The 23,775-nt window shown below is 54.0% G+C and overlaps 9 protein-coding genes across 9 annotated transcripts in view; 1 reads left to right on the forward strand and 8 right to left on the reverse strand.

The window, feature by feature from the left end:
- PHACADRAFT_150472 (uncharacterized protein) overlaps positions 1-1,130 on the reverse strand; it is a 2,357-nt gene extending 1,227 nt beyond the window's left edge. Inside the window, exons 1-2 of the mRNA XM_007399520.1 lie at positions 711-1,130; positions 256-601 (exon numbers count right to left, since the gene is read on the reverse strand). Of these exons, the coding sequence (XP_007399582.1) occupies positions 256-601; positions 711-1,102 (738 nt within the window). The 5' untranslated portion in view covers positions 1,103-1,130. The remainder of the gene's footprint in view (positions 1-255; positions 602-710) is intronic.
- A 1,170-nt stretch (positions 1,131-2,300) lies between these two features.
- On the reverse strand, positions 2,301-4,698 carry PHACADRAFT_262126 (uncharacterized protein). Its single transcript, XM_007399521.1, has 13 exons — positions 4,595-4,698; positions 4,410-4,537; positions 4,350-4,356; positions 3,964-4,293; positions 3,845-3,913; positions 3,712-3,785; positions 3,341-3,659; positions 3,186-3,292; positions 3,121-3,125; positions 2,935-3,071; positions 2,748-2,880; positions 2,442-2,695; positions 2,301-2,349 (listed from the first exon to the last, which is right to left on the reverse strand). Exons 1-12 carry the CDS (start codon positions 4,643-4,645, stop codon positions 2,493-2,495), a joined length of 1,563 nt encoding a protein of 520 aa, XP_007399583.1. The 5' UTR covers positions 4,646-4,698; the 3' UTR covers positions 2,301-2,349; positions 2,442-2,492.
- A 269-nt stretch (positions 4,699-4,967) lies between these two features.
- On the reverse strand, positions 4,968-5,286 carry PHACADRAFT_101848 (uncharacterized protein; the record flags this gene model as incomplete). The annotated part of the gene is made up of 3 exons (XM_007399522.1): positions 4,968-5,013; positions 5,067-5,172; positions 5,223-5,286. 3 exons carry the CDS (start codon positions 5,284-5,286, stop codon positions 4,968-4,970), a joined length of 216 nt encoding a protein of 71 aa, XP_007399584.1.
- A 595-nt stretch (positions 5,287-5,881) lies between these two features.
- Positions 5,882-8,395, reverse strand: PHACADRAFT_262128 (uncharacterized protein). The gene is made up of 16 exons (XM_007399523.1): positions 8,107-8,395; positions 7,975-8,053; positions 7,908-7,921; positions 7,793-7,852; positions 7,702-7,743; positions 7,641-7,650; positions 7,546-7,589; positions 7,463-7,488; positions 7,374-7,408; positions 7,285-7,321; positions 7,212-7,227; positions 7,018-7,158; positions 6,879-6,966; positions 6,769-6,826; positions 6,451-6,716; positions 5,882-6,392 (listed from the first exon to the last, which is right to left on the reverse strand). Exons 1-16 carry the CDS (start codon positions 8,220-8,222, stop codon positions 6,369-6,371), a joined length of 1,056 nt encoding a protein of 351 aa, XP_007399585.1. The 5' UTR covers positions 8,223-8,395; the 3' UTR covers positions 5,882-6,368.
- Positions 8,396-8,834: 439 nt separating this feature from the next.
- Positions 8,835-12,084, reverse strand: PHACADRAFT_31601 (uncharacterized protein; the record flags this gene model as incomplete). Its single annotated transcript, XM_007399202.1, has 8 exons — positions 8,835-9,878; positions 9,931-10,021; positions 10,048-10,159; positions 10,205-10,406; positions 10,460-10,669; positions 10,728-10,795; positions 10,848-11,831; positions 11,880-12,084. 8 exons carry the CDS (start codon positions 12,082-12,084, stop codon positions 8,835-8,837), a joined length of 2,916 nt encoding a protein of 971 aa, XP_007399264.1.
- A 1,845-nt stretch (positions 12,085-13,929) lies between these two features.
- On the forward strand, positions 13,930-17,098 carry PHACADRAFT_262133 (uncharacterized protein). Its single transcript, XM_007399524.1, has 13 exons — positions 13,930-14,024; positions 14,075-14,152; positions 14,209-14,378; positions 14,433-14,594; positions 14,658-14,744; positions 14,797-15,211; positions 15,265-15,630; positions 15,681-15,760; positions 15,810-16,024; positions 16,083-16,350; positions 16,411-16,594; positions 16,669-16,855; positions 16,911-17,098. Exons 1-13 carry the CDS (start codon positions 13,973-13,975, stop codon positions 16,927-16,929), a joined length of 2,283 nt encoding a protein of 760 aa, XP_007399586.1. The 5' UTR covers positions 13,930-13,972; the 3' UTR covers positions 16,930-17,098.
- A 168-nt stretch (positions 17,099-17,266) lies between these two features.
- PHACADRAFT_199292 (uncharacterized protein) lies at positions 17,267-17,908 on the reverse strand (the record flags this gene model as incomplete). The annotated part of the gene is made up of 4 exons (XM_007399525.1): positions 17,267-17,305; positions 17,360-17,510; positions 17,589-17,781; positions 17,839-17,908. 4 exons carry the CDS (start codon positions 17,906-17,908, stop codon positions 17,267-17,269), a joined length of 453 nt encoding a protein of 150 aa, XP_007399587.1.
- An 805-nt stretch (positions 17,909-18,713) lies between these two features.
- PHACADRAFT_212408 (uncharacterized protein) lies at positions 18,714-20,175 on the reverse strand. The gene is made up of 2 exons (XM_007399526.1): positions 19,075-20,175; positions 18,714-19,003 (listed from the first exon to the last, which is right to left on the reverse strand). Exons 1-2 carry the CDS (start codon positions 20,056-20,058, stop codon positions 18,953-18,955), a joined length of 1,035 nt encoding a protein of 344 aa, XP_007399588.1. The 5' UTR covers positions 20,059-20,175; the 3' UTR covers positions 18,714-18,952.
- A 342-nt stretch (positions 20,176-20,517) lies between these two features.
- Positions 20,518-22,738, reverse strand: PHACADRAFT_150492 (uncharacterized protein; the record flags this gene model as incomplete). Its single annotated transcript, XM_007399527.1, has 10 exons — positions 20,518-20,918; positions 20,978-21,209; positions 21,258-21,432; positions 21,483-21,596; positions 21,653-21,876; positions 21,934-22,017; positions 22,075-22,234; positions 22,299-22,421; positions 22,475-22,585; positions 22,637-22,738. 10 exons carry the CDS (start codon positions 22,736-22,738, stop codon positions 20,744-20,746), a joined length of 1,500 nt encoding a protein of 499 aa, XP_007399589.1. The 3' UTR covers positions 20,518-20,743.
- Positions 22,739-23,775: the final 1,037 nt, after the last annotated feature.

Consider the following 23,775-nt stretch of genomic DNA (forward strand, 5'->3'; position numbering starts at 1 on the left):
CACCATGAGCGAATTAAATGCTTCATAGGGCATCTCCCGACGGATGTCCATAACGGGCCCTTCGTCATCACATCCAGATTATTCATTTTTTCAGCGCAGAGTAATTACCGGCTCACCTAGATCCGTGAATGCCTTGAAATTCTCCCGTCCTTCAGCTTCCGACCCATTATAAAACATGAGGAGCATGATGTTCGGCTAGCGATGCACATAGTATCTCAGCAGAGAACGCACGGCCGCAAGCTGTCATGGTCTTACATCACCACCAGATCCACGCCCCAACATAACATGCACACCCTCCTTCTCTCCGGCGGTAGGGTACCATTTCTCGATAAGCTGGGCAATGGCCTCTAATTTGTCCGGGGAGAACATCACGGCACCGCCGAATACTGTGCGGCGCTGAGGATGAAGTCGAAAGACAAACTCGGTGACGATGCCGAAGTTGCAGCCGCCTCCGCGAATGCCCCAGAACAGGTCAGGATTTTCAGTTTTGCTGGCAGTGCGAGTGACACCATCCGCCGACACGATGTTCGCAGAGATCAGATGGTCGATAGTGAGACCATGCATTGGGGCGAGCCAGCCATAGCCACCTCCGAGAGTAAGTCTGGGATTGTTTTAGCACAACAACTGTCCCCGGAACTAAGAGCTTCTTACCCGCCAACGCCAGTCTGGGAGCCGTCGTGAAGGCGAGAGCACATGTGAAGAATATCGACTGACTTACGTGGCTGACTGTTCCGCCTGTCATGGCAAGGCCGTGCGCCATGGTGGCCCTGTCCACGTCGGCCCACTTCGCGCCTCCGCCGACGTAGGCGATACGAGCCTCTGGATCGACCCTGACGTCGTTCAAGTAGCGACCGAGGTCGATGACAAGTCCGCCTTCGGCGGACGACGCGCCGTTGGGGCTGTGACCGCCGCCGTGGATGGCTATCTTGAGGCCGTTCGCCTGCGCGTATCGGAGGGCCGTCGAGACATCCTCGGCGTCGCGGACGTACGCGACGATGCGCGCGCGGCGGATGGCGTTGACTGCCCAACGCGTGATTGCATGTTCGTAGTCCTCATCGTCGGGTGTGATGATATCTCCTTTGAATAGAGCCAAGTCAGACATTGCTGATGATGGGAAATAGCGTAGGTTGCTTGCTCACAGCGGCGAATCCCCTTACCTTATGTACTTTACTTTTTTGGCCTGGCTGGCTGGAAGCGCCCAAAATTGATTTGTCCGACAACTCCAATAAATCGCCATAAGTCGAGAAAAAATGATTTGGACGGGTCAGCGGAGGACCAGTGTGACGCGTGACCGCTGAGTTGAAGAAGTACGGTATTCTTCTCCTGGGGAGAGATAGCAGAGTTGCGCAAATGATCGTATTTTACTTGCTATTTGAGTCTAGACTGCCGATATAGATCTTCGACAAATGACTTGATATCTTGACATCCTTGACCGCAGTGCTATCAGTGTACAGCCGCTGTGCAGTGGCATGTGGCAGCGCTTAGTATCATCTGTCCCTGAGCATTATCACTGGTTAGCTCGAGGCACAATGTAGAGAGCTTTGTACAAGGGGAGTCGTTGCTGTGCGCGTTAGTAAGAACAAAATCCGAAAGGCGGTGAGAACCTAAGATAGCCATGTATAGATCGTCGGTGACCCGAAGGAGAAAGCCTTGCGAGCTCAGCGCTCAGCAGCTACTATACATGATGTCCAGCTAGAAGTGACTTCATCCATCTCTTAATCAAGGAAGTGTTAGCGTTAACGAACGTTGTTTCTTCGACGCGTGTGACAAATCTAATATACTAAAACACCTCGGGCGTCAAAGCCCCGAGACAGCACTTATTGGCCAAATTGGCCAGTGATCCCTCTCAGGGGGCGCTGCACGCCCAGCCAACCGAAGGTTGGCGGCGGGCGGCGCGTTCTCATTCGATTTCTCTTCTCAGCTCTCTTCTCACTTCTCTCTGCCTGTGCGTAGCACAGGTCACCCTCTCGTAGCACTAATGCTGTGTGGCAGTGTGCGCGACCTGATACTATCTCAAAACCGGGCTCGGCGGACGGCTTCGAACGATATCAGCTCCCATTCCAAACTTTGCTTGCCGGAATGTTACTCAGGTTATCGACCGATTATCTGGGGAGAATAACCGGATCTTCCCAGGTGCTTCGCGTTATATATACATGCAGGCAACTTACAATTAATCTGTGCTTGCTCCACAGGTGTCAAATTCATACGCAACAGTTCCTACGCAATGATCGTCTGTGAACGTATCAGCTTCATCTGATGGACGTCGAAGGAAAGAAAGCTGCTCCGAATCAAGTGCTCACGTCGCAGCACATGAAGAAATTCACATCGGATGGTAGCCGTACTTTTTCTCTACAAAATGTAGGGGACGATGTGAGTCTGGACATTCGGGTACATGAAACGAACGGGCATACCGCGCCCTCCTGAAGAAAATTTTCGCGCACCTGCAACTCAATCTAGTTTCCATCTACGAACCATCATGCGCAGCAGAGCACTCATGATATGCTGCTGAACATCACATACAACAGTGCACTCAGCACATCCAACAGAAAACCTAACACATGCCCTAAACCCACTCTAGTACCCGTTTGTTCAAGCACGCCAAAGAACAACACTGCGAACGTATTCGTCCTTGGCTCATGTTCCGCGTCCCGAACGTCGAACGGACAACGGATGGCGTCCCCGTTCGGCGTGTGTTCTGCACAGGGAGTTCATCACGATACATAGCACGCTAGATATTATGAGCAAACCTTGTAGAGCTAGAGCAGCCCGAAGACCAGTCGTGAAGCCGTCCTCGTGGAATCCATACTTGAGCCAAGCGCCTGCGTAGCTGATACCTCGAACGTTCTGAATCGAGGATATGAGACGCTGCGCTGTAACCGCCTGTGCATTTTATGCTCAATAACCGTACGTCATGGGTGCTTTCGATGAACGCACCCGTGAGTCCACAACCGGGTGTTCGTATTTGAACTTCGCGACGACTTTGTCCGGCGCAGGTTCGAATGGCGGGTTCAATGTTACAAAGACTGGACCATGTTTCTTCTCAGAGATGTGCTGCAGGTCGTTCATCCAGTCTGAAAAGGAGTCAGTTCTGCTCATGCAATACGCTCCTGATGATCTCACATGTTCTGTCGCAGCGACTAAGCATCAGGGCAATCGGAGAGGCACTCAGACAATTGATGACTTACAAGGCAACCTTGTTGACGTTTGCCTTACTCTTGCCCGTCTCATTATCGACCTCTGAGTAAGTCAAGTAATTCCAGCAGCTCCAAGCTGCCCTTTTCTTCGGCATCAGCTGCAAATATTCAGATCATACCCGCCAGTTTGACTGGTAGATACGTACCCTGACGTCTGAATGCAGTACTACTTCGTTCTGGTTGAATTTGAACATCTCTAATACCCTCTGCTCCTCATCGCTTGGCCCACCGACTGACTTACCTTGGTGCAAGATCTCAAGGGCGGAGTCAGCATGACAGGCGAGGATGATATGGTCAAAAACCTCCACGACGCCGCTTGCGAGCTGTAGATGTACTTCGTGCTTTGCTTTGGAGGTTCGTGGGGACGGCGTAGTCGTCGGAAAGGTTGATACAGCGCGGACGGGCGAGGCGAGATGCAGGTGGGACGGGGGAAGGGAAGAGACAATTCTATCGACGTACACTCGACTATGAATATGTCAATAGTGATAGTGAAGAACAATGAAGAAACAGCGCGGACCTGCCACCGCGGAGCGTAAGCCAGGACGGTTTGCCAGTGATTTGTAGCAGATTGTGGTTGCTCATGAATTGAACCTAGACGCATATAGTCAGCTTCGCCGTAGTTCATGCAGGAATTGACCCGTAAGGCGTACCAGTGTTCGAACTGGGAAGTCGAGCGCACAAATATCTGGTGGTGTACTCCATATCGCTGCAGTCATAGGCTGCAGAATAGTTCGTTAGTCGTTGCCTAGTGGTAGCGGAACGCACTCACGATCAAGTAATTGTCCTTGAACGAATCTGAGTATCCCTCCTTCTTGAGGTACTCCCCAATGGACAGCTCTTCCCCCTTCTCTTCTCCAAAACGTCTCGGCGCGCATGCGTTGAACCTGAAGATATCGTATATCATACTCCACATGCTCCGGTCAAACACGCGCATCGACTGGCAAAACAACGAGCCGAGGCCCTTGCCTGCCCACTCAAATACACCGTCATCGCGCGATACACTGAATGTCATGTCCGTCGGCTGCACTGCAGCTTTCAGCTCCGGGTAGAGATGGAGGAACCGTAGGAAGTTGGGGTAGGTGGAGGGGTTGAAGACAATCTGGAGGGAGTAAGTGTCGAGACTCGCGCAGATTGACGGAGTAGAACGCTGCTTACAAAGCCTCTGAGCATTGTTCAGGTCAGAGGGTGCGCGGGAAATGGTGGCTGAGCACTCACGTATCGACATCCACACCTGGGGCCCCCTTCGCACCTGGTTGCTCGAAGCTCACAGTGTTGGCATGTCCACCAACGCGTGTGTCCGCTTCAAATAGATGGACCTCGTGGTCGCTGTGTTCGTTCAGCAGCTGGATATCGTGCATACAATCAGCACTGTGCAGTCCACCGAGGACAAATGGACACACCCAAGTCGCTGCCAGTCCTGAGACACCCGAGCCGACTACTGCAACCTTCATCGTAAATGAGGAATGATAGTGGATTGCGAATAAGTCTGGCTTGGTTGATTAGGCAGAGCGGCGTCCTCCAAGAGTCCAAGCTGGACGCTCGATCTATTGCCGAACAAGCGCATCACGTGCACATTATCTGCAAACGGTCTGGCAACTGCCTCCTTTGTGGGCAGCCGGCGAGCAGGAGCGAGAAGAGGCTCCGTTATCTTGGAGGCCTGTTATTATGCGAACAACGCTTATGTACATGTATAACCTAAACCTTCAACAGGAGAAATAGCAGTGAAGCAATACGGAGAACAAACAGGGAATAAAATAGGCTACGGCGAATTGATTACATCTTTTGCCCGCAGCGAACACATCTCTCTTCTGAATCCGTACTATGCAGATGTGTGAGGGTGCACGCTCAAAGAATCAGCTGAAAGCTACTCACAACAAACAAATCAAGCCTATTGGGAAGAGCAGCACGGCAGTGATGATCCCACAGGCCCCATACTTTCTCTTCCTATCGTGGTCTCCACGCGCACACCTCGCAAGCACTGTTCATAGATTAGCCGCGTCTCAACGAAGGCCAAAGAAGCGAACGCACGCTGTTGCTGATACTGAGCCCCGACCTGCGCCTCCGCTTGCCCTGGCGTCGGCTGCACTTTCATCATCGGCGCACCGCTGCCAGGCGGGCTCATGGGCGGGTACCCTCGTGGACTCTGTGCGGCAGACGGCGCATATGCACTCTGCCCCGTGGCTGCCGGCAGCACAGGTTGTGCCCCAAGAGTATCGGCGTATGCAGGCGGCGGCGCGGTCTTCTCCTCGAGCTGAATCATGGCTGGTGTCCTTGAAAAGATATCTCTGTAGCGGTTGACAAGTAGCGCCTGCGGCTCTTTATACAAGGCTGATTGCGCAGTCGAGTCGGGAGCAACCTGTGCTAAGTCTCCGTGGCCCTTGCTTTTGTATCGCAGTGCACAGCGTCCGCCGTCAGGAGGGGTGTGGGGGTCGCTGGTGGTAGTTAAGGAGGAAGAGGAACCGCTTTGCTGCGTATATGTCGCCTGTGAGCACGTGCAGTAATTTTGTCCATGAATTGCATTTGAGTAGAGGCTATATCGCCCAGCCTCGCCCTTACAGTATCAATCCGTCCCTTGACGGTGGCAGTGTCAATGCAGACGAGTTCGCACGATAAGCGCCTCGTTTGCGCTAGGCACAGCCATCGCGAGCGGCATGCCCCTCTTCTGCTGGCCTGCACTGAAAGCTTGAGGATTCCTTTATATTCAAGGTAGACTACAGAAAAATACACTTCATCTCTACGGCGTAAAACCATGTAAAGCCTTCACTGAAGGCGACTTTTCGAGAAACAAAATAACCAACATAACTATCGGGTACACAACGACAACAACGAAAGCAAGAAACGAACAAAAGCGAATAGAACGATGCGCTAAAAGAAGGTGACCGATAGCACAAACGATTATGCGCACGCGCGCACAGATAACAGAGAGATGTATCCCGGTGTGAAAGGCGGAACCGGCGGGAAGGAGGGGTCCTAGGAATGCATTAATACCAACGAAAAGGTCGCGTGCGCCGCGCGATCAGTAGCAGAACAGGGACGAGTTATAACGTGGAATGCGGTACGGAATTCCGTGACAATTAGGTATTCCCCTTGACTGCGCGCTGCGAGACTGCGCAGTGGGGTGAACTGGCAGCTGCCGATCAGGTGTAGCGCGACGCTTTAAACTCGTCGTACGACTTATACTGCGACACCATATCGAACCTGGTATTAGTCCATGCAATAAGCCTATGAAGTCCAAGACTAGACCGATCCTACTCACCGAGTCGCGCGTGACGGTCACCTCCTGCTCGATTTCGACCTCAAGCGCACTGGTTTGCGAGCGCAGTAGGTCCTGCTTAGAGCGTGACGTCCATGAGTGTGCCGCCGATGGCGGATAGGCGTGGTGCATGGTATCCGGGTGGTTTTCGTGCCTAGTGAGCTTGCCGACCATGAGGAACGTCGGCATCGTGTTTGTCTCGGCGTCAGTCCCGCGCCCACGAAGTACTCGTCGGGTGTTGAGCGTAGCCAAGAATGAATTCACATACACTTTAACAGTGTCAGTAGGGCATTTTGGTACAGGATTTGCGTGATCCCTTACGTTTGCTGAGAACAAAATAGAGTGCTATGAAAATGAAGTTGCTTGGCATGATGTTGTACTGAAGAGAGTATCAGCGTCAGCCGCATCTCCAATGCATCGAAGAGACATACCAGAATCATAGTAGATAAACTGACGGCGCTTGTTAGAACGCCGGTATTGACAGCATACAAGCTTAGCGTGTTGACCAGTGAGTCATCTCTGTGAAACATGAGCGTCTGTGCAACTGGGCTCAATGATAACACCACTTACTTGGAGTATCCCGTTCGCAGCCCCTGCAGGAACCAGCAAAGGGATGCGGCGGTAACAATATCGGTGGCCATTCCAAGGCCGAGTGACAGACTGCCGACTACTTTCAAGCTGTCTATCTCAAGGAGACTTGCTATCTTAAGCCTGCCGAAGAAGCTCAGTCATCGCGTTGCCCATTCCGAGCCGGAAATACTCACCCTCTCTCGGTGTACACTTTCAAGGCCATCGCCATCAATTACAACACTTTCTCAAGGAGACAGCAGTACGCACCACACGCCGCTGCCAATTGGGCGACAGCTAAGGCGAGCTATAAATACCATCAGCAAGGGCTAAGTCAGGGTTCGCTCGCCTTCACTCACAATCATCCCAGTGACAGGACGGTTACCGCCGCTAACTGTGCGAGAAACGATCAGCTTCTACCCGAGTGCGTCTGTTCGGAGGTTCTTACATCGCCAGACGCGCATGGCGAAACATCTGCGAGAACATCCATGAGAAATTGAATTGTTCAGCCATCACAGAGAGATTACGAACATCTTGACGATAGCCCCTGCAACTGCGCCGAGGAGGACTTGGACCTGATCGCGGTCGTGAAGTTTAGTGCGTAGTTCATAGCGTAAGCGACTTACAACGAGCGACCTATACGGGGGATTAACAGAGTGTCGGGCAAGGAAAAATATGAATACGAACCATACTGGCGCAGCGATCAGGACGACAGGGTTACCCCAGTTGCTTTAGGACCATGAGATGATGTCCGGAGCGCGTCCAAAACGCCACACACCTGACTGTGTAGTAGTACGCTGCATGTGCGATGAACGCTTGGTCCACCGCCTCGATGAGCCTGTGCGCGTCACTCAGCATCCCCCAACTCGCGACCGGCGGTGAAGCCAACGCACCACAGCAAGGCAACCTAGGGATGCGCGATAAGCCAATCAGATATAGCGCGGGACGAACATGGCGCACCAGTATCTTGTAGAAGGGACGGTCGAGGGGATATCGCCTTAAGTACGTGAACATTTGCGAGCACACGATACCAAATAGTCTGCGAAGCGCGAGTGAATATACCAAAGCGAACAAGAGCTGATCGGAACGCACGCAGAGGAAGCCGCCATCCCGACAAAGGCGGCACCGTACGTACTGTCCTTGCTGACGGCCAGGGCAGAATCGAGGACCGAGGCGGAGGCAGCGTTGATCGTAGAGGGGCCGGACATCCTGTACGAAAACGAAGGCGGGGGAACAACAAACGAGCGTGAGGGAGGTTCTCTGAGGCACCGGCGACCTTAGTTCGGAGCGGCCAGTGTCTGGGCAGAGAGAAAACAGGAGAAAGGAACGAAGAGGGAGCGACTAGTCCTGGTAAATGGACATGGGGATGATGCAGAGTGAGAACCACGGTCAAGGCCATCGTCCTGCGCGCACTCGCACCAAGCCAATTGTCGCGGAGAAACTTTCGCCGGCTGTCCTTGCCCAGAGCTGCTCATACCCAGAAAGGTAAGCAATTTTAGTCATCAAAGCCTATCAGGAAGCAGATCTCAGGGCACATTAGGTACCGAGGCTCAACAACTCTTCCGCCATCCTCGTCGCCGCACCTTATATTTCTTCGAGACACCACTGCTTACCGGCGCGTACACAACGTAAATGGACGGCTATCCTGGACTCGCGAAGCGAATATCCCGCTGAAAATACGATGGTAGACGACAGCCGAGCTATTCAAAGGAAGACGACACGTGTGGTCGGTCCATCGACAGACCAATGGAAAGGCACCATCTCACGCCAGCGCACACCCCGGGCGGGCACACATGGAGGAATCCGGGCGAAGATCACTATCACTGCGCGCGCGCGGCCCCTTCATCTCCGTCAGCGTTCACGGGCGGCAGTGCAATCCCTAGCGGCGCCACGGCCAACAACATAGCACCGCACGCCGCCACGGTCGCGCCGTCCCGCGCGAGTCCCCTCGCGACGTGCGCCGGCGTGAGTAGCCGCGGTCTCTGTTGCTGCTGCTCTGCCCGCTGCGGTCTCGTGCGGAGCGAGACCTCTCGCAGACCGGCCTCTTCGTCTCCCCGAAGCTCTGCCACGGCACTTTTCGTCAGCGTCCCCACGAGTGACCGCGCAGCAAGCGCTAGCAGCGCGGCCGGGGCAAGCCCGCCTTCCCGTGCTTCCTTGGGTTCGCTGTGCAGCAGCGACGGCGGACTGTCGGCGGCGGGCATGCAGAGACGGTCCAACTTCCATTTGGCGGCCAGGTCCTGGATCGCGAGGACGAGCTTGGGGTCGCTCGCTCGCAGCAGATCACGAGCAGTCGCGCGTGGAGATGCGCTAGAGAAGTTTTCACCATAGGGTCCGCCACCTAGACCGCTGCCAAAAAGTGAGGAATGTAGACCATATGTTGCTCCTGTCAGATTGTCAACTTGCGGGATCGGCGCCGTCAGCAGCCGGTTGACATCTATGACGGGCGGGTCGGCAGCCTTGGCCTCGTTGTGGAAATGCGGACATGTCATCGAGGAAACGAGTGGGCCATGCGGGGTGGCGGGCGCAGTAGGTTCTAGCTTCGTGTCACCTGCCTCGAAAGCAGCTGGCTCGTGGTCATCGCGACTCGGTGGCGCTGGATGGTTCAGGTAATAGAGCCCACAGTGCCGGCAATACTCTCCTGCAGAACGCTCCTCCTCCGGTTTGATCGTCTGTTTTTTCGCTTTCGAACTTGCAGTACCGTTGTCTAGAACCACTTTCCGCGCTTGTCGCAAGAACAACCCTTCATCTTCCAACCATCGGAAAACATCGCCTGTGATGAGCGGTATGTCCAGTCTGCCGTCAGGCCATGGCTCCGAGGCACATAGCTCCTCGTAGGCCTGACGCAATGCAAGTGCACGACCCCACTGTGGAGTCCGCGAGTCAGAGATAGCCAGCGGACTTCATCGTGCCACGTACCTCGATAGCTTTTCGACGTCCATCAATGAGGTTCCGGAGCTGTGCCGGTGTCGCAACGAGGGTGTATGGGATCCGTCTTGATGACAACCGGCTTCCGACATCTATACATAACCATACCGACAAAGATAAGAACGTAAATGTCTGATCAGCACAAAGGATGTCGCACCCCTCATTGTCAATGGGAACTGAGGGACCAAGGACTTGAGTCTGACGGCATAATCTAGCGAGGCTGTCAGAATCCGAGCCGGGTATACGTGCCAGGATGAGTACAAACCTGGCTCCACCTCTTCCTGGAAGAGGTGCTGGGATGCAGACGGAGCACCAAGGTCGGAGCTCTGGACAACGCCACCCATTTCCCAGCTGACCTCTCGCTCCTGCTTATCTTGAACGGGGAGCAGCTCAGTCGAGCGATCAAGACCAACGTCAAACACCTGCTCGTCTCCGAGTACAGCATGGCTTCGCCGTAGTGGATCCAACTACAACATGGAGTATCAACACAAAGTGCATGACGCACGGAGCGTGTGCGCACCTCAACCCAGTGCTCCACGTCCAGAGGTGGGTTCTGCCCATCCGCGCCCACCCACTCGAACGTAATGCGTGCCAAGAATGGTTTATCTGTTGTGCTCGTCACGACGAAGGGCGGTTTGTCGAGGGTGATGGGCTCGAGCAACGTGGTTGGAGGCGGGTCGGTCACGCTCCGTATGGTCATCTTCTTGAGGATTGTGTTCAGAGGTAGACTCTACACAGGCCGCGGAGGTCAAGATCGCTTGTCTAGGGGTAGCATTTGGGGGACGCACATAGCTTGGGGACGATACCGCCAGTCGCCATCGATGGGTGTGCTCTGGTTGCGCTGCATCGCGCTTACCTGATACTTCATGTTGAGCATCAGAGCGAGGTAAAGCACCTATGCGACTCACTTGGAGGTGTCCAAAAACTCATATCTCGCACGCTCACCCGCGCCATCATGTGGAAACGGCTCACTGGGCCTGGCATATTCGGCACAGCGGTCTCGCTCGCGGGTGCTGAACGCTCCGACATCTGGTCTGCACTCAGGGCAGGCGGCTCGACAGCCTCATCGAGTGCGGCACGTGCCTTGTTACGATGCGGATAGGGCATGCGCCAGCGCGTCTTCTTCTGCGTTGAGCCCTCGTCCCCAAAGATGTCCACGGGCCGGTCCTCGCCATGGGCGTGAACGACACGTTGTTTTGGAGCACGGCCCAGGAAGGGTGCGAGTGCTGGGCTGTCGGCGTGGTGACCTAGGGCTCGCGAAACCGGTGTGGACGGCTCTCGCGACGTCACCCGTAGGCCTTCCGGCTGCGTAGCATCGCCGGGCGAGGGACCCTGCGACAACGGCTCGGCCTTCTTCGTGGGCAGCAGGGGTACCTCGCGTCCTCCCCCGACGGCGATTTCAAACAGGCGCCGGAGGCCGGGGATGGTGATGCCGCCGACCTCTGTGCCGTTCGCGACGACCCACGCCTGGTCCTCCGCGCGCTCGACGAGCACGGCGCAGCACTGCACGCACTCGTCGTGGCTCCCGAACTCGCGCCTGTGGCTGAGGCGGCAGTGATTGAGCAGCCCCTGGAGGCTCGAGAAGTCCGTTCTGGAGCAATCGGGGCACGCCAGCTTCGCGAGTTGGGGAGGATACGAGGCGGTGTTGCGGAGGAAGAGGAGCTTGCGGGGTGGAGGACGGACAGCACGGGGCACACCCCGGCTCCGCGTTGAGTAGGCTGAAGGAGGTGCTGCTAACGCGCTATTCGCTTCACGTGCTGGTATGGATGCGATTGGGGCAGGTCGTGGTAAGGGTAGGCATACATCCCTAGAGAAGATGGGATGGCAAGGTGCTTCGATAGCTTCCAGGGCGTCCAGAGCGGCAGTGCGAAACTCTGCGGTACTATCAAGGCCTGGAGAATGTCAGAGTCTCGCATATCCTATAGGATAGGTGTACGCACCAGGATGTCGCACGTCCTTCTCCAGTGCCTCCTGCAAGAGCAGTGCCCAGGTGATCCTCGATTGCACGGTGGACGTCAAGCGTTCTCGGAGCGCTACTTCAAGGTCGATCTCTTCGAGCAGGATTCGACGACATGACGAAGTCTGTCGCTCCGGAGAGTGCCTCTGACGCTTTCTGGGTGGACCTTCCTCGTCTTCCAGAATCATTCACTGGGTGGTTCTGAAGCGCGACGCGGAGGAGCCTGTTATCGACGCCAAGTTGCAACGACAACAAGTGTTTCAAGCCAAGCAAGAGTTTTTCGGGCGTCTCAAAGTAGACAATGGGCAAGACAACCTGCAATACAGGCAATGCAGAGATGGGGAGCTTCAGGTGGCTGTTTGGTTGGAGACAGCTTCCCTCAAAACTGGTAACCTTAACCTTAGCCTTTGAACAAAGAATCAAGCGCTGGCTCCGTGGCGCTGCTGCGGGCAGAGTCGGGCCAATCAAATGTGATCAATGTCGAGATAGATATTCACCGACAGTCAACCTCGGCATTCATGACAACGAGCACCTCACTATTGCCAAATAGGCGTATTCAGCATTTGCAGTTATGGGTAGTGACGGTGGTACTGTATTCTGGGGCTCTCTAGTTTCTGGTACGCTTACGGCTATGCCGACTCTAGTGGGGCCTGGAAGCCAGTCAGGATCCAGTGTTGGAGTGTAATTTTGTGCCTAAGCACTCTTTGCTGTTTGCCTTCGTTCCGACAACTAGTAGCGAGGTATGGTGAGGACGGGCGGTGCCAAAAAGGTCTCCATAAACAGTTTGCCCGCCAGGAACGGTAGAACTGTGTACACACATCTCCGCCGCTAACAGCGGTAAGATATCGTGAGTGGTTATGTCTCGGTCGTCGGGAGCTGAGGATAGCTGACCGGGATTTTGGCTGTCGATCCCTATCGGGCGGCAGCTAGCAGCAGTAGGCCTATAGTGAACACACGGCCTTATCGTGTGCTGCCTAATGAAGTGAGGTCCATTCATACTGAGGGTATCTTTGATAACCTCTGTGCCTGGTTTGTCTGGATGAACTACCCTACCAGGATCCTGGCCAGTGGAGGTGCTTAAAGCCTGTTTCGCCCAGAATAATCAGCCGGCGTATGCAGCAGTGAAGGTGGTTTTCTGCTCTGCCCCACAAAAGCCTCAATGCATTGAGCTCGCTGTGAGAACCTGGGGATAAACCTTACGTGAACATATCATGACAGTGCAGCGTGTAAAGCACCTTGGGATACAACGACCTTGGGCACTACAGTGCAGCTGTTTGATCACTGCCGCGCCCGTACGCTCAGATCGAGAGCGGGATAAGGCGCTTGAGAGAAACCGCGCCCATGAAATCTTCATGCATGTGGCAGAGTGATGATAACCGGAGCAGAGCACACGGCACGTTCAGACGGCAGTAATCACAGGCATCACGCGGCATCGAACAAAGCCGCGTCCAAGTACTCGGGACGTCGTGGACAGTCTTGCATTTGCGAAGGCGGAGAGGGTCCGCAACGCTTCTAAATCATCGGTTGCATGAGGGTCCCCGTGGTTCTAGTCAAGTCGCCGAGAGGCAAGCTCAGTTGGGGATGCGTGGTATCTTCGCTTTCCACATGGGATCCGAGGTGGCAGTACTCTAGCTAAGTAGTCCATCTGACCTGGCGATGTGACATGGAAATGATTAATGTCTCTCAACAAAAGGGAAGTGCTTCCGTTCCTGCTAGCGACGTTCCCACTGCACGTCATTGGAGACGCCTCACTAGAGCTGCTCTGCTCCTCCGCAGCGGATCCAGCACCCACGGACCGCTTCTCCACATTCCCCCGTCTGGGAGCTTTTCTCCCGCCGACGCGGGTATTGGCTACTTGGACGGATGAATGAGTCGCCTATCAGAAATGCCAGAGTGCTGTCCGCATGGGACTTCTAGGAGCCGCATGCTACCACTCACCGCATTTCAAAGTCTTCCGACTGTCTTGGCTCTCGTCCCGGTTGATGTCGCCTGATATAAGTACTTCGCCGCCCCGAGATGCTGCACGCGAGCGTATTTCCACCTTGCTAGGCCGCACGGCCCCATCGCTGTCCCACAATGTCGTCGACTCCTTACATCGAGAGTTACGACGCCGATGCTGAGAAGCAGAGTAAGTCCATCGCCCGCCAAGTCTGGCTCAGCACTCACCGCCGCCCGAAGAGCAAGAGGTCCACCTGCAGCAGGTGCCCATCGCCGAGTTCGAGGACCCCAACCTCGACCCAAACGTAGAGCTGCTCGGTGTGCCCCGCTTTCCCGCGCTGTCAGAAACAGCAGCTCTGACCCACGCTTCGCAGAGGATGACTCTCCGTACCCCGAGGTCCGTTCTGCTGTCGCGAATACGGACGACCCGGATATGCCCTGCGCTACCTTCAGGGCTTGGTTCATTGGAATAATTTGGGCCATCATTATTCCCGGTCTGAACCAATTCTTCTTCTTCCGGTTCCCCTCGGTCACCATCACCGGTGTAAGTTCGTGCTGTCTTACCCCATATGAGCGCGCTCTCACAGACAGTGTACAGGTGGTAGCCCAGTTGATCACCTTCCCTATTGTGCGCCTCTGGGCACGCTTCGTCCCTGGGGTCAAGATCTTTGGTGTCTCCCTCAACCCCGGTCCCTTCACGGTGAAGGAACATGTCCTGATCACAATCATGGCCAGTGTAGGCTACCAATCTGCATATGCAGTACGTGTTTTACGGCTACACATGCCCAATGCCAGCGATACTCATCCCCCGCCTGTGTGTTAGACCGACATCATTGCGGTACAGCGGGTGTACTATAACCAGACCTACAACTTCTCGTACCAGTGGTTGCTGGTTATGTCTACACAGCTCGTATGTTTCCCGAATCGTTTCTGTTGCTAGCATCCACTGATCGTCTACGCAGATTGGCTTCTCCATTGGTGGCATTGCTCGCCGCTTCTTGGTGAACCCGCCATCCATGATCTGGCCTGCCAACCTTGTGACTTGTGCTCTGTTCAATACGCTGCACTCACAGTACTATGCCGGTGTCGGTACCCGCGGCGGTCTCTCACGAGAGCGCTTCTTCTTCTACTGCTTCCTGGGCTCGTTCTGCTGGTATTTTGTTCCGGGATATTTGTTCCAAGCCCTTTCCTACTTCAACTGGATCTGCTGGATCGCGCCGAACAACATTCCCGTCAACCAGTTGTTTGGCACCGTCTCTGGCCTTGCGATGTCGGTCATCTCTTTCGACTGGTCCCAGATTGCATACACCGGTTCCCCACTCGCCACTCCATGGTGGGCTGAGGCGAACATCGCCTTCGGCATGGTTCTGTTCTTCTGTAAGCCCGCCTCATCAACTGCGAGGTGTACAGCCCAACTGACACGAGGGTAGGGATCCTGACCCCGGTGCTTTACTATACCAACACCTGGTACGCGAAGTACATGCCCATCTCGTCGGACCACTCCTTCGACAACACCGGTGCCATCTACAACGTCACCAGGATCATCATTAACAACACGCAGTTCAACCAGGAGGCATATGAGCACTACTCGCCGCTGTTCCTACCGACCACGTTCGCCATCAGCTACGGTCTCTCGTTCGCCTCCATTACCGCGACCATCACCCACACCTTCCTTTACTACCGCAAGCAGATCTGGACCCAGGCTCGCCGCTCAATGTCTGAGCAGCCCGACATCCACGCGCGGCTGATGTCCAAGTACGCACAAGTTCCCGAATGGTGGTATGGCTGTATCTTCGGTGAGTGGCTGTCGTCTTTACGGAAATTCTCGTGCTTACGATGACTGTAGTCTCGATGTTCGTCTTTGGCGTGCTTTGCATCGAGCTATGGCCGACCGATATGCCGGTATGGGCCCTGATCCTTGGTCTGGTACGTCTTATCTTCGCGTAGTCACCTGTCCCGACTAACATGGCCGCAGATCATCTCCTTCATATATGTCATTCCTATTGGCATGATCCAAGCCATCACGAACCAGCAGGTGGGCCTGAATGTCATTACTGAGCTCATCATCGGCTACGCTCTCCCTGGTCGTCCCATCGCGATGATGATGTTCAAGACCTGGGGATACATCACAATGGCCCAGGCGCTGCAATTCACTTCGGACTTCAAGCTTGGTCACTACATGAAGGTTCCGTAAGTATCGTCTCGCTCTCGCGTGGCATGCACGACATTGAAACCCAGTACTCGCCAGACCGCGCCCCATGTTCTGGAGCCAGCTGATCGCGACCATCGTCGCGGGTACCGTCCAACTTGGCGTGCAGGCCTGGATGTTCACCAACATCCAGGATATGTGTTCCACGACCCAGGACAACGGCTTCACGTGCCCGTCAACGCAGGTTTTCGGTACGGCATCCATCATCTGGGGCCTCATCGGGCCCGCGCGCCAGTTCTCCCAGGGCCAAATCTACTACCCGCTCCTCTTCTTTTTCATCGTCGGCTTTGTGACGCCGGTCTGCACCGTACGTTCTGCGCGCCTTTTGCTTTGCACGCGGGATCGCTGACGCCTGTGCATTTGACAGTGGCTCCTGCAGAAGCGGTTCCACAACGTGATCCTCAAGTACCTCAACTGGCCCGTCATCTTCAGCGGCACGGGCCTCATCCCGCCCGCGACGCCGCTCAACTACGTCAGCTGGGCCATCGTCGGCTTCATCTTCAACTACGTCATCCGCCGCCGCCACTTCTCGTGGTGGACCAAGTACAACTGTAAGTTCCCGCTCGTGCTCTCGCTTTCTCCCGCCGAGGCGCGTGTCGCTGATGCGGCGGAACTCCCCTTGCAGATGTGCTCTCCGCAGCGCTCGACTCTGGCGTCGCGGTGTCGACGATCCTCATCTTCTTCGCGCTGGAGTTCCCAGACCGGGGCCTGGTCGGCAAGAACACGATCCAGGCGTGGTGGGGCAACAACGTCCATGTCAACAACGCGGACGGCAACAAGCTCCCGCTGCTGGTCGCGAACGGGACCTTCGGGTAAGCGCATTCCTCATCCTTGTACGATGCGCGATGCTGATCGCACTTTCGACAGCCCCACGGTGTGGCACTAGGTCCCTTCGCCGCTGCTTCGTCATGTTGTACTCTGATGTTGGGCTTTCTGATACAGTAAGAAAGTATTATAAGCCTTCCGTATTGTAATATACAATACCCCTTGTATTTGTAGCATACATCTTGAGAGCGTACTTGTTGCTCTGTGCTTGCAAACATACGCAATCCTGCTTACCCACGGAATGCCTCAAAGCTGAAAATTCGCTACTGGAATATCTAATCCACAAAAATCTACACGATCATCGCGCTACTTATACATACATATATTATCGACGACTGTTACGCTTGTCTATGCTTCCTACATGACGAGAGCACCACACCACTCATCGTAACACGCCCTTAGGCAGTGATAGGGGCGCAGCTGATGCCGACGCTGCCCTAAAATTCGCGTCTAGTCAGAACCGCAAAAGCACAGGAGAGTTCTTGTCTTACAAAGACACCATCAGAGCAGGACTCGGTTTCGTTATTGCACTCAGAACCGGAACCAACCCCAGCGGCGGTGATGGGGCTGCAGCCGAGACCGATGACGATGTTGAGATTCTGGGGCACGATGCCATCCGTTTCGGGCAAGCTTATCGGATGCCTGGAATGTTACTAGCCTTTATAGAGGGATCAGCTAGTGCACCTCGGGTATGCATGTGTGGAGAGCCTGTGAACATACGGTCTCGAGGCTATTGCAGCAGGCGTCGTGAGCGTGGGTGCTTCACCTGGGGAGCCGGCGCCGGCAACAGTCGGAGTAGTGGAGGCAAGAACGGGGATGGCGAGGATGGAGAACGAGCCGAGCCGAGAAGATATTGTTACCGAAAGATGTTTGCGAAGGGAGCTGATTGCTGAGGGACGATTCAACAGGTCGACTGAGATTTTAAGCAATCAGGACTGAATATCAGCCTAGAACAACCACAAAGACGTACCAGCATGGGACAGCCTACGCGCAATATGCCCGTGATGGCCCTCAGCAACCACCAATAAGCTTCGGAACATGAGGCGGCGGATATGATAGAGCGTCGAATCTGACTACTTATCTAGCGGAAGATTTTCTCTCCTACTAGATCGCTGCGTCCACATCGTTTCTCGAGACGTCTATGTAGTAGATATATGCTGGAGGAGGCGATACTGTCAACGCAGAATAGATGACGTGTTACATACGAAAGCCGGCATAACGTACCCACCTACTGTGTATGTTGACTCAAAACTTCAGAAGATGTGTCACAAGGATAATCTCTCACTCAGTGACAGATGGTTACGTCCACAACAAAACGATGACGAGGTGGGCGGGAGAGGGCCTGCGTCATTCTATATAACAGAGTTGAAATCCGGGGCTCTGCAGCAGTAAGTGCCCGAAATCTCCCACAGTACCACAAAATGCCGACTCACACTTTTAAGCGGTCTGATTCCGCTTGGAAAGAGCCATCTAGTGACGGTCCGTTGCGTCGCAGCAGGGACATCTGTCGTCTTTCTCCAAGCTACCGTGATATGAGTCTCTTGACGTACCTGATGGTCAGCAATTATATGTACTGATGCGACCGAAACGACGTGCGTTTCATGGCTTGATGCTCGAGCATCCCATTGGACGACTGTTTGATATTGTGCAGGTCCTGGTTGAATGGGGCATCGCAGTGTTTTCGTGTGCTAAGCGAACTTACGCTGAAGATAAAATTATGGAAACAGTAGTCTAGCACGAGTCAGGCACCTACGCACCACCATGAAGACAGCATGACTTTTGGATGAGATCGGACATAAAATACACTTTATTTAAATCACTATAATACCTGATAAAGATCAGATTCGCGCACTATATTCGTCGCCATATCTGATGGAAGTGTGGCACAACTCCTCGAAGCCTGTTGCACCCTTCGCTGAACATCGTAGATGTATGATTTTTGGCCAATCTCGATTCCAATTTGCTCGACAGTCGATAGGTAGCGCATAGCATCTCCCGCGATGATGTGGGGGTCAATGTCCTCGACTGGTAGCTCAGGAGAACTAGATCGCAGGTATTCTTCGATGTCTGGGTTCCGGAAACGATTACAGTATAGACTGAGATATAGAGTGCGAATGGAGAGATTGGGGGGTGCGCTGAACATGAGACGATTCAGCGCCACATTGTTAGTTTACTTCAGCAAAAATCGACGCGAAACAATACTTACGATGTGGAGACTAGGATCCGCAAACCGTGGGCCATAGAAGTCCAGGCGTAACAGCATCTTAGATATTGAGCTTCCCGCGATAGATAAGCGACGGCCCAGAGGTGGCAGGTCGTTCTCTTTGACCTTGATCTGGAGGGTAAGCCATGTAGGACGTGCGTCGTCGAGAACAGAGGTCAACTTCCGAAGGGCTCCGGTCGAGAATGCAAAGGGTCCTGTTACGCTCAAATGGTCCACTTTGCACCGCACGGCGAGCATGTATAAGGTTTCTATGCCACCAATGAGGCGGTTGAACGACGACCATGAAGTAGGCAAAGTTATGTTGAAGCGACGCTGCACCTCTATCTGCCAATCATCCAGTGACACCTCGTGCGGATGCACGAGGATTAAACAGTTCTTGAGGTTAGGGAAGCAGTGTAAAAGGGGTCTCAGCTCGCGATTGGTACGAAAGGCGTTAAGGGTCTCAACGCGCGGGTACTGGACCTCCGTACTAGCGAAATTCGGGAAAGTGACACTCATAACGCGTAGTGAGTCCTTGAAACGAGCGAAGATTGGAACAGGGTCCATGTCCGTCCGTCTACTGGGATCGTCGCGGCGGACGAGGGAAACCACGACCTTTGTGAGAGGTGCCTGCATCTGCTTGAGCATGCCGACTGTGTGTTTAGTCAGATTCAGGAGTTTGAGGATATGCAGCTGCCTCAAGGCAGACAACGCGGGAGAAATGCGATCATCTGCATCTAGTAATATGCTAGTGGAGAAGTCTAGATGTTCGAGGTTCGTGGAATGTGTGAAGATGTCGGCTAGTAGACCGCCTTCCCCATGGTGGGGCGGTATCCGAATTTCAGGGTAAGAGGGCGGAGATACCGAAAGCATTCGTGCTTGTCTCGGAATATGAACCGATGGAACGAGGGTAAACGTGTCATCGACCACAGTACCACCTCGTCTTTCAACAGAATAGGTGGAGCAGCGCGTAGCAAGGTTCAGCATGTACGCGACATGCGGCTTGCATCCGCACGACTGAGAGCAAGCATAATCTCAATGAGAACATCCCAGTTGAGGTGCATCTGCTAAGCGACGGGTAGCAAAGAGAGATAAGTGAGCTTCAGGATGCTCCAAAGTAGTAGGATCTTGCCTGGGCTACCGATGGCTTTTCGTCTCGCGAAGCCGACATCTGTGCACCTTTCTGAGATGTCGCTTGGTGAGTTGCTTTTATATGAGGGTCAGAGCACTCTTCAGAGAGCCCTAACCCAACTTTGTTGGGGTCCGTGATCGGGATCAACAAGATCTGAGATCCATAAAGTTGGCGGCCCTTCTCACACCTCTCGCGCAGAATGAGCTGATCATCATCTCTTCTCAAGTCGGGTGCTTCAAGAGAAAAAGGAGAGGCTGTAAAATAAGGTCTCGATTATGGTAGCGAAATTGGGTGAGCTCAAAGCGTCCGCTCGGATTCAGTCTCCGCAAGATGGGACCCAAGGTACACGGCAGCATGCAGGTGGTCTGTTTGCCGGCTGGAAATAACGATTATCCATGGAGGATGGAAGTAACTATTGTAACACTCCGTTGTCAACGTTAACTTACAGCTGACTCGGAAAATAGCGAGAAATTGAACATTTCTAGCGCCGTCCCAAATCGGCGACTTCGTGCCACAATGCATGGAGCGCTCCTACATCTTCTAATCGACCTGCCTCCTCCTGAACAGCACCCGTGCGGTATCGTTCGGGTCATTGCCCAGGCCCCTCTGCAAGTTTTTGGGGCGGACGCCCTCGTACTCGGGTTTGACGTCGTAGTTTACGACGATATATGCTAGCATAGCTTTAAGCTCGTTGGAGGCGAAAAATCGGCCAGGGCTGGTGCGTGCGGCAGTTAATCTTACTGCACGAGAGTGCGATAGGGTAGGACAGCATACCAAGCGTGCTTGCCATGCCCAAACGTTACGTAGTCCGCGGACGTGGTGATCAGCTGCGGCTGCACAGACTTATCGCTCTTGTAAGACCGGAGCGGGTCGAACAGGGTCGCGTTCGGATAGTTCTCCTCATCGAAGTGTGTCGCAAACGTCGGCGTGACGACCGTCGCACCCTTGGGAAGGAACGTCCCATCCGAGAGCGTCACCGGTTGCAGGATATTGCGGAACATCGACACTGCGAGCTGTCAGCCGCGAGAGAAGCGAGTGGGAGAGGAACGCGCACCGACGGTCGGGCTATTGTGTCGCTCGCATTCGCGCAGGAAGCTGTCTAGCTTGCGCATCTTGTTTGTGGCAGCTTTCGTCCAGCCTTCTTCAGCCACAACGGCCTCAACCTCTTCCCGGAGCGTGTTGGCAAACTCGGGACGCATAGAAATGTCGTACAAGGCTTGGAGTATGGCCTGAAATACACCTGGTTACTTATTGCGGCCTTACAATACTGAAGACTTACAGCCGAGGTCGTTCCAATAGCCCCAGAGTTGATGAACAGCACTATGCGCGCGACCTCTTCTGGCCCTTGATCGCGAGCTACGACTTCGTCGATAATCCACTGCAACAAATCATTCTATACTTAAGTCAGAAACGAGCTAGAGCTGCGCCACCACAGTATTGGTAACACACCGGCTTGTCTGCCCAGTCCTTCCCAAACCTGGTCATCATGGTCATCCGGTCGTCAATGGCCGGCCGCAGGTAATCGAGGCACTGTTGAACGCGTTTGTCGATGTTCGTGAGGTTCCTGCCGGCGATGCGCTTCATAAAGCCGGGTAACATTGTGAGAAGCCCCACGGCTTTGCTTACGTCCTCTTCGAAGTGCACCATCATGTGTACATAGCCACTGTCCCGGCCTGAATGCAATGCCTACCAGTGAGCCAATTCTCTGCAAAGCCTGCATTGGTACCTACAAACGGGCATGCCGACAAATACGCGATTTGCAGCACGTGCGACGATTGTGCTCATGACAGGCTTAGCATGGACTGTAAGCCAGCCTAGCAGAGATATCAGCCGATATTGGCACTCCTATATCTCAGGTTATTCCCACTCACGATCGCTGTTCGCAGGAATGTACTCCTGGAAGGCTATGCTGAGCTCGTCAAACATGTCTTTGAACACCAATGTGAGATTGCGCGTGAGACTTCGCAGTACCGGCACATGAACGGGGTCTCTGTGCCAGTTTGAGTCGAATACATGATGCTGCTCGAAAAGCTGGCGTTGAACAAAGGAATGCAACTATGTCAATTCCGTGTCAATCCCGCTGAAGGACGCGCACCTCTGTTGTAGCAGATGACACTGTGTCGTCCGGCATCTTCTGCAGCTCATCGACCAACTTCTTACCGGAGAGCACAACAAGCCAGCGATCCACAATAGCGACCTTGAAAGTTCTGCCCTTGTGCTACAGTATGACACAATGAGCATACACGCTATAGGAGGATTCGACGAAGATACCTTCTGATAACCCCGCTGCAAGATCTCTCTTCCACGAGTAAGGAAGTTGCGAAGCCCGATGAAAGATAGGATTGGCAAAGAAGGTCCGCCTTCGGTTGGGATATGGCGGAGCTGCAGTTGATGGTATCGTGGCTGAGACGTGGAGTGGAGTCAAGGACGTACGTTCTTTGCGCTTAAGTGGTGGACGAGCAGCCATACGAGAAAAATCCCAGCGACGACCTGTGCTGCCGTCAGCTCGCCAACATATGGTAACCGGTCGCTCATCATGGATTCAGGCTGCAACCGGAGACGGCGGCGATTTAGGGAGAGATTGGCTTGATGTGCGAACGGCGACTTCCTGGGTCACGCCTTTTGTAGAACGAACTGCACCCCATTTCATGCTGGAGACATCCCCACGTGATATCCTGTACTCGATACAAGGTGTGTTGGCAGGTGTCGGCGCATTGATCGGTGTGCCTGTCACACGCTTCAAGAGCTATTCTGATAATAGGGGTGTTCAAAGTTCGCTTTGAACGCGTTTTGGACTCGCTTTGATGGCGATTCAGACAATGAAACGGAAACTCGAAGCGGCGCGGTTTCGGGTTCTGAAGCGACGATTCGGGCTGAATCGTGCTGAATCGCGTCGAATTGAGGTCGTCCGTCGAAGCGGCTCCTGAGCCGCTTCGCACGCCGCTTTTCGCTCGATTCAAGCTCGCTTTCCAGACCAACCCGCTTTGCCCCGTCCTTGGCATCCCCCTCCCCCTCCTCCTGTGCTATTTGCATCAATTTTGTAATAGCCCCATGCACATGGAGTAGTGACAGTGGGATCAATTTATATTCATATTTTGCTACTTATTTTCTGCATGTTACGATGAAAAACGTGTCCCCATACAAGTATTTCTCGGCCGCCCCATGGTGCATACCAACAGGTAATTTTTTGGAGGCATCTTCGCTCCCTGAGAGCATGCAGGAGCCCCGCTACAAGTATAATGGAGTGTATATAGACCGTTAGGAATGAGGCGGATGTGTCCCTCGCACCGCCAGCACTTCGATTTTACTCCCTCGTGATCGGGGGTGTTCAAAGTCTACGCGCGCTTCAGTCGCGTTTCACTTCGTTCGAAACGACTCTTGAAGCGGCCGTGAATCGGTTTTGCGCGCGAACTTTGAACACCCCTAATCTGAAACCTTGTCTCTCCATGGATCTAGTTTACATGTTGCCGGGGAAAATCCAGCTCCAATTTGCGCAGAAAAGAAGCAGCGCCAGGGAGCTGATCCCAGATTCAACTGACAGTGTCGGAGTGAACATAGGATGCGGCGGAAGT

This window comes from Phanerochaete carnosa, assembly GCF_000300595.1.
Source record: "Phanerochaete carnosa HHB-10118-sp unplaced genomic scaffold PHACAscaffold_9, whole genome shotgun sequence".
Taxonomy (NCBI): domain Eukaryota; kingdom Fungi; phylum Basidiomycota; class Agaricomycetes; order Polyporales; family Phanerochaetaceae; genus Phanerochaete; species Phanerochaete carnosa.

Bases quoted from the DNA above. Each gene is read 5' to 3' on its own strand.
- PHACADRAFT_262126 (XM_007399521.1), bottom strand. From the start codon at position 4,645: ATGAAGGTTGCAGTAGTCGGCTCGGGTGTCTCAGGACTGGCAGCGACT. The intron at 4,538-4,594 runs GTGTGTCCATTT...CACGATATCCAG, and splicing joins CAGGACTGGCAGCGACTTGG to CTGCTGAACGAACACAGCGA. The intron at 3,786-3,844 runs GTACGCCTTACG...ATATGCGTCTAG, and splicing joins ACTTCCCAGTTCGAACACTG to GTTCAATTCATGAGCAACCA.
- PHACADRAFT_262128 (XM_007399523.1), bottom strand. From the start codon at position 8,222: ATGTCCGGCCCCTCTACGATCAACGCTGCCTCCGCCTCGGTCCTCGAT. The intron at 7,322-7,373 runs GTGAGTGAAGGC...TGGTATTTATAG, and splicing joins GTCCTGTCACTGGGATGATT to CTCGCCTTAGCTGTCGCCCA. The intron at 6,717-6,768 runs GTAAGGGATCAC...ACACTGTTAAAG, and splicing joins CTATTTTGTTCTCAGCAAAC to TGTATGTGAATTCATTCTTG.
- PHACADRAFT_262133 (XM_007399524.1), top strand. From the start codon at position 13,973: ATGTCGTCGACTCCTTACATCGAGAGTTACGACGCCGATGCTGAGAAG. The intron at 14,379-14,432 runs GTAAGTTCGTGC...GACAGTGTACAG, and splicing joins CCTCGGTCACCATCACCGGT to GTGGTAGCCCAGTTGATCAC. The intron at 15,212-15,264 runs GTAAGCCCGCCT...ACACGAGGGTAG, and splicing joins CGGCATGGTTCTGTTCTTCT to GGATCCTGACCCCGGTGCTT.
- PHACADRAFT_212408 (XM_007399526.1), bottom strand. From the start codon at position 20,058: ATGCTGAACCTTGCTACGCGCTGCTCCACCTATTCTGTTGAAAGACGA. The intron at 19,004-19,074 runs GTAAGTATTGTT...TCTCATGTTCAG, and splicing joins CGGATCCTAGTCTCCACATC to CGCACCCCCCAATCTCTCCA.